An 11,967-nucleotide genomic window follows, 5' to 3' on the forward strand; every position below is an offset into this window, starting at 1 on the left:
CATTACATAGGCTCACATTGCCACATCATCACCCAAAAAAACTTGAAAAACAAGTACCACATTATCAATTAGGCTCACGTGTGCCACATCATCATGTAGGCTCACATTACCACGTCGTCACCAAAAACATAAAAATTTTATTAAAAAAGGTACCATATAGGCTCACATGTCATCATGCAGGCTCATGTTGTCACATTATCACACAAAATAAAGTCACATCATCATGTAGGCTCACATGCACCACGTCATCACACAGGCTCACATTACCACATCATCACCCAAAAAAAAGATTTTAAAAACTTAATTTTTTATTATTTATTATTTCAAAAAACTATTAGAAAGAGGATGAAGAAAGAGACAGAGAGACATAGACAGAGAACGAAAGCAAGAGAGTGATCATGAAAACCTTCCCCCATAAGAGAACTGGGAAGAGAACCTAAACGAGGAGAAGAGCCGGCAACACAACCAAAGCTAACACAAAAGCCCAAAACTCCAATCTAGCTCCACCTCACCCTCCAAGGTGTAAAGCATGCCCACAACCATGCTAAACAAAAGAGGTAGAGATGCCCAGGTCACTGCAAAGCCGCATCTCATGGTCTCGACATTATCCAACTAGCCACCCATTTTTTGACATACATGCTATATTGGGTGTCCTAAATTCTTCCATATTGGGTGTGTGAAATTCTTCCATTCCCATTGATAACCCAGCCTTATTTACCTGCCTTATAGACCATCCTCACTACACATCAACACTCAATTCTCTCTCTCTCAAACCATGTGTAAGAGTCAAAGAAAGAAGACAAGTAAGTGTTGAAGAAAGTTTTGTGTTTATGTTTTCACCATAAGGAGCTTCTACACGGGCCCACCTTTGCACATGCACACCATCTCTCAAGCACTGCACATGTAATAGCCTCACATAGGTACTATTCTTTCATGAACCTTCATTGAGCCTCATCACATCGACAAACTTCCACGTACATTTTTGGATGGGGGGACCATGGCACGCCCAAGCCTAGCCAAGGTATGACCCATCTCCCTGGACCTTCCTCAAATCAGCAAGAACCTCCCATTCCATGGCCTCCTCTTCGACCACACCACGCAATAACCCACGTTGCCTCTATTCCAAGTTCTTAACAACACCAAATCCCTTGAGTCACAAAGGCCATCCAACTCCATTGTAGTCATGATCAAAGTCTATTCCCATGCCTCTCAAACAATGTAATAATCTTAACTCCCGAAAAGAAGGGTTGTCAACAACAAGTAAATGTCGAAGAAAGAAGCAAAGGGAGTCAAAGATAACAACTGAGTTGGAGAAGTCTTTATGTTTGGAGAATTACACATATAGGCACACATCTTTCACCCATTGCCCATGCACGTGAACTGCATATTTCACTATGGACATCACTTTGTTTTTTCACATCTCGCATCTCACGGCACACACAAACACATGCACTTGACTAACTATGTCAATGCCAAACCTCCACATACATCTCTAGATGGGGGGACCATGGTGTAAGCCTAGCCCATGGTATGATCCATTGCATGGAGAACCCTCGGCCTTGCGAGTATCTCTAAAGAGCTTCATGGCATGTACCCTATGATGCTCCAATTCAACACCAATGCAACCTCACCCTGGCCAACAACGTATTTACTAGGAAGAAGCCCAATATCTAGGTAACATGCTATGAGCTCAAGGTATAATATCATGTTGTGCACCAAGAAGATTTAGACCACCATCTACCCATGCAAAACATTCCATGGTGATCTTGGTACTCATTCCACCAAATGGTTTCACTCGGCCGACCTACTATAAGAATCTTTGCCATCTTACTCACTTGAACGGGTACTTACCTTTTATAAGAATCTTTGCCATCTTACTCGCTTGAACGGGTACTTACCTTCTATAAGATAGCACTGGAACGCCTTATGTTGTGCTTAGTATCAAATAGAGAAAGTCGAAGGACTCAATGTATATACTTGCTTAAGACTAGTAATAAAAGTCATACTATTCTTAAGTTTGGCTGGCCTCATGTGAAAACTAGTCACTTGTATATGAGTCATTTCACTTGCTCAACCTACCGTAAGGCGCTTTGTCATCCTTCTCGCTTGAACGGGAAACTTACCTTTTGTAAGGCGATGCTGGAATCTATAAGGAAGCCTTACCTTGTGCTAGGGAAAATCTAAGGACTCTGTGTATATACTTGCTTAACATTATTAATAGAGGCCATACCATTCTTAAGTTTGGTGACCTCGTGTAAAAAATAGTCACTTGTATATAAGTCATTTTTTACGATAAGAAATACACAATCATTCCCCGAACGGGTGTTGTAGAATGCTATTCCTTTTCTTCAATTGCTACAAAGAGCTACAATTCTACTTTAGCACTATTACTTAACTCCTTTGATGGCTTCAAAGTACCATTTTTATCATCTACCTCTCATTGACCGTATACTTCTTTTGCATATGCACAAGCTTGTCGCAGTGCACCACCTTCTTCTTCTACTTTCCAGAAGAAGAGGGGTTATATTGGAGTCCTTCCCCCATTACCTTTCTTTGTGCTAGCAAAGAAAGTGGAATCACCACCATCCCTACTCTTCTAACGCATCTCCTCCTCCACGACCATGGCCATAAACTCTTCAAAAGTTAGAGGAGGATTCCTCACATGAGTGTTCAATGAGGTGACCAAGCTAACCAATCTATCATACTTGTGGTGTAAGATCATGATGCACCTTCGTGCCAGATCTTCACTCAATTTATTTATCCCAACCACCACCATCTGATTTCGTAGATCCTTGATTATGCAAGTAATAAAATACTCAGATGCTTCTCTATCAGAAAGCTTCTCTTATCCTAGCCAATTCTCAAGGTTTTGTATCCTTATCTGATTCATTGTTTCATATTCGTTCCATAGAACTATTCGTTGTTTCATATCCCTTGTCTAATTCCTCAAGGTTTTTTATCCTTATCTAATCCGTTGTTTCATATTGATTCCATAGAACTATTCGTTGTTTCATATTCATTCCTTAGAACTATTCATTGTTTCATATCCCTTGTCCATAGAACTATTTGTTGTTTCATATCCCTTGTCTAATTCTCAAGGTTCTATATCTTGTCTGATTTGTTTGTTTCATTTTCATTTTGTAGATCTGTCAAAGCCTCTTCCATGATAGTCGTATATTGAAGTCATCACAAAATCAACAATGCTAGTGAAGATGACATATAGAGTATCTGCATTCCTCTTCCATGCCAAAGCAACAGCTAGATCTGACGGTATTGTTTGCAATGAATTTGCTGGATCCTGAATTGGACCTCGCTTCGCATCAATCCCAATAGCTATCTCCACAATCATAAGAATCCAGAATGGACATTTTCTTGGACTTCCAAAGTGCATAGTTGGTTCCATCCAACTTCCAATCGTTGGAATGGTAGTGCTCTAGCCCTTGCGGCTACATGTTGTGCCATTTCTCCAAATCTGATCCTAAAGAACCACTTGCCCCCATGCTTGTCTAGAGCTTGAGCTGTGATACCATATATGAAAATACACGAAGCGGAACTTGACCACAAGAAGAGAAAGAACTTGAAGCAAGAGAAACAAAAAGTAATGTTGAATTATTGTTACAAACCAAAGTTACAAACTGATGGCATCTGCCCACTCGTACGCTCTAGCAAGGAGCTTGTGATGGCGATCTAGGTAGACTCTAGATAGAGTATGTTATGCAAACATACAAGGACGCACAATGTAGTGAAGATAAATCTAAAGCTGTTCATCTCGGTATGAAATGACGACTACCGAATTAGTCTATATATAGTATCCAATATTAGTCATATCGTAGATTGGCTAATGTCGGCCACCCTACAACTGGTCTGAACCAACCACATCACACCCGACAAGAACCATATTACACTATAATCGAGAACTACAATTATCGTGCAACTTCCAAACCCATTTGAGATCGTATGAGCACCAAAACGGCCCTCCGAACCCAAGGACAAGGTGTCAAAGGAACCATTTGGCCTACACTAACATGCATCCTACTTGGCTTGGTGCCTAAGTCTACACAAGCTATCTCCTAACCATCCGTCCACGCATGGCCAACATCTAGTGTGCCTAAATTATGGACTGTTAGGCGTCTTGACAAACTAGAGCAAATCACGGGCGCCCAAGTGCTCAAGACAATGGTTACTCCTCATACAAGGAGCTTACAAAATAGAGCAACTTGTCACCTGCACAGTGACAATGACAAGGGTGGAGAATTGATTTCCAATAGGATCTCCCTCCATAGAAAATTTATGCACAGCATCGAGGTTGTAGCTTGCAAGGGCTATGTGCACGATAACTAGTGGATGTTGACAAGAATTAGGAAAAAATTTAACCCTGTGCATCTTCCTAAAGATTATGTTGGCATCCTCGCCACTTATCAAATTTGATTCCAAGTTTGTCCATAATCCATTGCCATCTTTGATACAACAACGAGACTTCAAAACCCATTGGGATACCAAGAAGTCTAAAAATGGAGGCATCCACGATGATTTGGCATCCTTGCTCAATTAAAAAGTGAGGAATAAGAGAAAACTACAAATTTGATCCAAAGCTTTGCAAAACACATCTAGTTTCTAGGACTGGATAGTCTCTACATCATTATGAAGCAATGCATTTGTATCATCTGCAAACTAGTGAAAAGCCATTTGTCCTCTATTATCTGTTATCAGGAAGTTGAATGCCTCAAACTTCTTGAGCATCCATTGCTTTTTGCACAAGCCATGCAAGTCCATCACTTGCAAAAGAGCATCCTTATCTGATGGATCTGTTAAGTATAAAGTTCTCTGACAACATCCCATTAACCAGAACTTTGGTAGAGGCATTTCCAGGCATATGTTAGATCCATCAAATAGAATTGTGTATATTTTTTCCTAATGCAAGGACCTTTTTTGGAGAGGAAAGAAGATCTGGGCAGAAACACCACTAGCTTTGTTGGGGCACCTATGAGTGAGCCAAAACCAAGGGCAAACTGGCACTAGTGGGCTGGCTCATCACTGTTTCCGAAGAAAGTACTTTGCTCTCTTTAATTAGTACAATTTTGCATGCTGTTTCCTATCCCTTAACAGATCCTTTGTATAGTTGTCCTGTGAGCAAATCTAGAGGGCAACCTAGATGCCAAGGAAGCACGCACATGTGCACATGCACAAGGGAAGTTAGAGTAGAGTGGGAGCCAACTCCCAACCCACCCCAAAAGTCACAGCACACTCCAATGCCCCAACTATGAACTTGGAGTTATTGTGTTTAGGCAGGAAAACCGAGTAAAGTGATTAACCACCCCACATGCATTACCTCCGGCCTCTCTCACAGAAACAAAGAGCAGAGTGATGCTCAGACATTATACAACTCACTAGGCCCCGTCGACGAAATATCGATCCCAGGAATATTTTGGAACAGTGTAGTTTATGCACTGATCTGCATGAAAGTCCTTGTGTGCAGTATTGGACTTCATTTCCAGATCCATGCTTGATAATGGATAGAATTTAAATAAGCAACAAATTCACTCATAGAGAACATGCTCCATCGACTTTCTTTCTTCATCCTACAGCACCACCGTCTCTCCGTTCATCTCACATCGAGATTTCAAGAATACAGGGATAATGGCTAGTCCAATTGCACTACCATCGCCAATAGCCCCCACAAAGAACACTTTCCTTCCTCAAAAACATGTAAGCGGTTAGCATCTCTGACAATATTTCTTTGCTGCTGTATCTATGACATGAGTGCTGTAGCCAAATGGTAGTCATCACAAAGCCAAATATTTTGACATGCATATCTACGGCCTTGAGTGTAATGATTAAGGCACATACAACAGCCACCTTCTCACTATGCTAGCAATATACATGCATTAACAGAAGTGCCCTGCAACACCCAATGCAAACCTGGAACAAGACATTTTGAGTTCAAACGATCTAACTCAGCATAAACTTTTTGCTTTGGAAAAGTCTATTATCCCCAACCAAACAAGAATGCACATATCTGTGGGCATCTGTCCACCGACTATGCCCTGGCTTCTTCCATGCTTGTTTTTCCACTCTCAATGCCTCAACCTTATTTGCCTCCTCCTGGCAGAATCTGTATAAATGTTAGACATACACACATAAGCTGCAGTATCCCTTTCATTCAATCGCACTGTGTGTTCAAAGGCATGTCTTGCAAGCTCCACATTGCCCCACTTTTGACAAGCCCCCAAAACAGTATGCCACACCACAATACCAGGATGGAATGGCATCTTCTTGATCATCGCTACTGCCTTGTCTATATGGCCTGCACGGCCGAGCAGATCAGCCATGCAAGTGTAATGCTCAAGTGTTGGGATGAAACCATAGTCATTGCAAATAGCCTCAAAGAACATCTGGCCCTTACTTAGTAGACCTGCATGATTGCATGCATTAAGAACACTAATAAATGTAACCTGATCTGGCTTTATACCTTGTCTTATCATTCTGTCAAAGATATGGAACACAATTTCGCTCTCTCCAAGGTCAGCATATGCTGCAATTAACGCATTCCACGAGACGACATCTGGAGCTGGAAGCTTGTCAAATACTTCCTGTGCTGTTGCAGGCAAGCCACATTTAGCATACATATCGATCAGGGTATTGCCAATAAGGAGCTCTCTCTCAAACCCTTTTCTGATGATATCAGCATGTATTTCTCGGCCCTTGATTGTGGCTCCTGTGCTGCCACAGGCTGTCAAGCTGCAAACAAGTGTGACAGCATCAGGAGAGACGCCCTCATGTTGCATCTGTTCAAAACAATAGACAGCCTCTTCACCACACCCATGTTCAGCATATCCTGCGATTAGTGCAGTCCATAATACCACTTTTCGAATGGGAAGCTTGTCAAACACTTCCTGTGCTTCTGCAAGGAGGCCCCATTTGGCATACATATGGACCAAGGTGTTGCCAACAAGGAGCTCTCTTTCCAACCCTTTTATCACAATCTCAGCATGTATTTCTCTGCCCTTGACTGTGGCTCCTATGCTGCTACAAGCTCTCAAGCTGCAAACAAGTGTGACAGCATTTGGAGACATGCCCTCATTTTGCATCTGTTCAAAGCAGTCCAGAGCCTCCCCACCACAACCATGTTCAGCATATCCTGCAATGAGTGCAGTCCACAAGACCACTTCTCGAACTGGAAGCTTGTCAAACACTTCCTGTGCTTCTGCAAGCGAGCCACATTTAGCATACATATCAACCAAGCTGATGCCAATAAAATTCTCTCGTTCCAGAAACCCTTTTCTTGCAATCTCAGCATGTATTTCTCTGCCTGTGTCTGTGGCTCCTATGCTGCCACAAGCTTTCAAGCTGCAAACAAAGGTGACAGCATCAACAGAGATGTCCTCCTTCTGCAACTGTTTGAAACAATAGCATGCCTCCTCACCACGCCCATGTGCAGCATACCCTGCAATTAGTGCAGTCCATGAGACTAGGGTTCGTACCGGGAGTCTGTCAAACACTTCTTGTGCTTCTGCAAGCAAGCCACATTTAGCATACAAATCGACCAAGGTGCTGCTAACAAAGACGTCTGTTTCCAACCCTTTTACAGCAATCTCAGAGTGAATTTCTCGTCCCTTGTCTGTGGCACCTACGCTGCCACAAGCTTTCAAGCTGCAAACAAGCGTGACAGCATCCATACAGATGCCCTCGTGTTGCATCTCTTCAAAACCTTTGAGAGCTTCCTCCCCATGCCCATGTTCCACATATCCTGCAATAAGTGCATTCCAAGAAACTACAATCCGATCTGGAAGCTGGTCAAACACTAACCGTGCTTCTGCAAGTGAGCCACATTTAGAATACATATCGACCAAGGTTCTACCAACAAAAACGTCTCCTTCCAGCCCTTGTTTGGCAATCTCAGCATGTATTTCTAGCCCCTGGTCTGTCGCTCCTATGCTGCCACAAGCTTTCAAGCTGCAAACTAATATGACAGCACCCAGAGAGACCCCCTGATGTTGCATGTGTTTGAAACAGTTAAGCACCTCCTCACCACTCCCGTGTTCGGCATATCCTGTAATTAGTGCAGTCCATGAAATTACATCTTGAACTGGGAGCTTGTCAAACACTTCCTGTGCTTTTGTAAGGGAGCCACATTTGGCATACATATCAACCAAGGTACTGCCAATAAGAATGTCTCTTTCTAGCAACACTTTACTGGCAATCCTAGCATGTAGTTCTCGGCCCTTGTCTGTAGCTCTGATGCTGGCACAACCTTTCAAGCTGCAAACAAACGTAACACCGTCAGGAGAGATTCCCTCGTGTTGCATCTGTTCAAAACAAATGAGTGCTTCCGCACCACACCCGTGTTCTACGTACTCTGTAATTAGGACATTCCACGAGACTGCGTTTCGAAACAGGAGCTTGTCAAATACTTCCTGGGCTTTTTCAAGGGAGCCGCATTTCGCATACATATCAATCAAGGTGCTGCCGATGAAAACATTTCTTTTTAGCAACCCCTTTCTATCAATCTCAGCATGTATTTCTTGACCCTTGTCTATGGCTTTAATGCTACCACAAGCTTTCAAGCTGCAAACAAATGTGACAGGATTTGGAGGGATACCCTCATGTTGCATCTGCTCAAAGCAGTTGAGTGCTTCCTCGCCACGGCTATGTTCGACGTATCCAGAAATTATTGCATTCCATGACACTACATTCCGAACAGGGAGCTTGTCAAACACTTCCTGTGCTGTGGCAAGAGAGCCACATTTGGCATACATGTCCACCAAGGCGCTGCCAACAAAAACATTTGTTTCCAGAAACCCCTGTCGAGCGATCTCATGATGTAATCTGGAGCCTCGTTCTACATCTGTTATCATAGCGCAAGCCTTCAGCAAGGCCACAAAAGCATGCCCACTAGGATGTAGAGATTCATACGCCTGCATTTTCTGGTACAAGGTGAGAGCATGCTGCGAGTCCCCATGTTTAACATAACCAATGATGAGAGAAGTCCATGAACTCTCATCCCGATGCTCCAGCTTGTCAAAGACCTGCTGGGCATAGCACATGCTTCCAACTTCCACTAAGATGGAGACGAGGTAGTTCCCAAGTGATGTGTGGGCTTCCAGCCCAATTTCGTGCATGTAGGCATGCAAATGCAGAGCCTGCGCTACGTTTCTGTCCTTTCTGCACTTGTGCAAGATGCACGCAAAGTCTTCAACAGAAGGTTGAAGGGGTGGCATCTCTTCTTCCAAAAAGAAGCAAGGGCTTCCTCTAAACTACGCATCTTCCATCCAGCAACACCATCACTACCGCTGCTTCTTCTGTTGTGATTGTTGGCCTTCATCGCACGAGCAGATCTTGCAGACAGCCAGGCGCCCATGAAACCTTTTTGCGAGCAGCCGGACCGGGGCAGCAGCAGCAAAGGATAGAATTTAAAAAAATAATTGCAAATTTATTTGGAAATTGTAAAATTTTGGGTGGTTTTTGGTTATAAGAACTTTCAAATTATTGTAAATTTATCAAAATCACTTCCAATATTTAGAGATGGAGGTTTGGAGAACTTTTTTTCACGCTGTGAATCGCCCCCCTTTTTACAAAAAGTCAACATAAATCATAAAGAAGATGATTGCAGACGTCGTCCGGACGAATCCCATACACACCGGACGAATTGCCTATCCCTGAATGTTTACAAAAGGCAAGAAGAATTGCAAGTTGTTTACATTGGATGCTAGTATGGTTGAAGTGAAAGCTAGTATGCCTGAAGAATTGCAGGTTGTTTACATTGGATGCTTGTATGCCTAAAGTGAAAGCTTCTATATTTACAAATGGTATAGGAGTCATTTTTGACATGGGGATGTGGCACAAAAGGATTGGTCATGTAAACATTCAGAGGTTGAAGACTATGCAGACACAAGGCATAGTGAAAGGATTGCCAAAGAATACAGTTGATGGTACACATGGTGTATGTAGGGCTTGCCAATTTGGTAAGCATGCTAGGAATCCTTTTTTCAAGCAAGGAAATATAAGCAAAAGACCTTTGGAGGTCATACATACATATGTATGGAGACCTACACATATAATTGTTATCATTACCATGTGTCTTTTATATATAACAAGCAGATAGGTATGAATGTGCCTCATATAATTTAGATTTATTTTGGTGTTGTCTATATACTGTTGAAACTGTACATAGCAGACAAATAGGAATGTACACTAGAAACTTTGAACATGTATGCGTACATGTTGGTCAAACCATTGTATAGCGCACATGTTAGATCTCATTATAATTTTAAAAAGTGAAAGCTTTATGGTTGTTTTTACTCTCCTTCTTAGAAACTTGTTCATGTAGTGTAGCTTTGACAATTCTACGGATGTGATCTTCTTTGGAAACTAATGATTCTAAACTATCTTAGAACTAGGGTTGCATGAATGCGCCACACTCACACACACACACACACACACAAAGTGGAGAAGCTCAAAGGAGCACACAATGAGATAATAGATAGATAATGAAGGTGTGTTGTACAAAGATGATAAGTATACCCCAAGATGGGTGTATACTAGCATGGGGGAAAAAACCTCCTAAAGAAGGAAAAAGTGTCCCGCCTAGTCCTAATGTGTTCACACTGTGTTCACACACATCACTACCAAATATGGCTACAAATCCCCCCTGGGAGTGATGATGTCAACAAGGGGTGAGCTGGCACTAAAAGTACTATGATGTGCCAGGCTCTTTGGACTATGAGAGGGAGCCCAGATTAATCCCCAACGGGAAGTAAGTTCAAATCTTTGTAAAAAGCTTCAAACTTCTCTCGTGAGAGAGCTTTCATGAATAAATCTGCCATGTTGTCTTGCGTTGGGGCATAAGCCAAGCTGATTTCCCCCGCAGAGCATCTCTCCCTAACATAATGATAATGCACCTTAATGTGCTTTGTGCGAGCATGAAAAACTGGATGCCATAGCGCTCTGATTTTCAGTAAAGATGGGAGTGGCTAAGGACTCGCCAATACCCAAATTAGCAATAAGGCGTTGGAGCCAAACACACTCAAATGTAGCTGTAAACATTGCCATGTACTCAGCTCTGTTGAAAGAACGGTAGAGGGGAGGAGACACACACACAGGAGCAAACCCTAATGTATATTGCAAACCCTAACCATAGAGGGAAGCCATGTCCACTCTCACACCAAGCATAATGCTCTAATCCATAATCCACACAACACACTATAAGTTGTGTCCACACTCTACTAACCCTAGCTAATGTCCACACACTATGACCAGCTGGACACGCGGTCATTTATGTCTCACACATGTTCCTACCTAATCTGCCAGCACATAGCATAGCTGGCTCACACTGACATCGAGCTTGAATCTCAACAGCCCCTCTCAAGCTCATGATGTACTGCCGATGAAGATGTAGATGAGCTTGGGATATCAAGACTCTCAACACTCCCCCTCAAGCTCATCCCATGTACTCCCAACGTAGTCCGGAAGTACTCAAACTTCTCCCTGCTAAGTGGCTTCGTAAAGATATCTGCCACCTGCTCATCAGTCTTCACATAGTGAAGATCAACTGTACCATCCAGCACCTTCTCTCTGACAAAGTGATAATGGACCTCTATGTGTTTGGTCCTCGCATGAAACACTGGATTCTTTGCCAACTGTATACTGCTCATGTTGTCACAATGAATGACAACTTTGCCATCAATAGGCTCACATAAATCTGTCAAGAGACTCTTTAACCATATAGCCTCACAAGTAGCAATGGCTGCACCTCTGTACTCAGCCTCTGTACTGTACCTGCATGATCTTTTACCACTTCAATTCCAAGGAAGTATCTCAACTCACCAAGATCTTTCATGTCAAATCGCCCACTCAAAGCTTTCTTGACATGCATCACATCTGCACCATGATCACCTGTGATAATCAAATCATCCACATAGATGACGAGTAAAACAATCCCATGCTCTGTCTTCTTCACATAGAGTGAAG

At 42.6% G+C, this 11,967-nt stretch overlaps 2 protein-coding genes across 2 annotated transcripts; both read right to left on the reverse strand.

The window, feature by feature from the left end:
* Positions 1–6,074: 6,074 nt before the first annotated feature.
* Positions 6,075–6,929, reverse strand: LOC147614436 (putative pentatricopeptide repeat-containing protein At3g11460, mitochondrial). Its single transcript, XM_086780532.1, has one exon. The coding sequence runs from the start codon at positions 6,927–6,929 to the stop codon at positions 6,075–6,077; it is 855 nt and encodes a 284-aa protein (XP_086636658.1).
* A 107-nt stretch (positions 6,930–7,036) lies between these two features.
* On the reverse strand, positions 7,037–9,218 carry LOC147614437 (pentatricopeptide repeat-containing protein At1g11290, chloroplastic-like). Its single transcript, XM_086780533.1, has 3 exons — positions 8,159–9,218; positions 7,560–8,050; positions 7,037–7,138 (listed from the first exon to the last, which is right to left on the reverse strand). The coding sequence occupies exons 1-3, from the start codon at positions 9,216–9,218 to the stop codon at positions 7,037–7,039; spliced, it is 1,653 nt and encodes a 550-aa protein (XP_086636659.1).
* Positions 9,219–11,967: the final 2,749 nt, after the last annotated feature.

Source organism: Cibotium barometz, chromosome 42 (assembly GCF_041138505.1).
Source record: "Cibotium barometz isolate CiBa-2024 chromosome 42, ASM4113850v1, whole genome shotgun sequence".
NCBI classification, from domain to species: domain Eukaryota; kingdom Viridiplantae; phylum Streptophyta; class Polypodiopsida; order Cyatheales; family Cibotiaceae; genus Cibotium; species Cibotium barometz.

Bases quoted from the DNA above. Each gene is read 5' to 3' on its own strand.
- LOC147614437 (XM_086780533.1), bottom strand. From the start codon at position 9,218: ATGCCACCCCTTCAACCTTCTGTTGAAGACTTTGCGTGCATCTTGCAC. The intron at 8,051-8,158 runs GTACCTTGGTTG...CACTAATTACAG, and splicing joins AAGAGACATTCTTATTGGCA to GATATGCCGAACACGGGAGT. The intron at 7,139-7,559 runs GTTAGCAGCACC...CACTCATTGCAG, and splicing joins GGTTGGAAACAGACGTCTTT to GATATGCTGAACATGGTTGT.
- LOC147614436 (XM_086780532.1), bottom strand. From the start codon at position 6,929: ATGTATGCCAAATGGGGCCTCCTTGCAGAAGCACAGGAAGTGTTTGAC.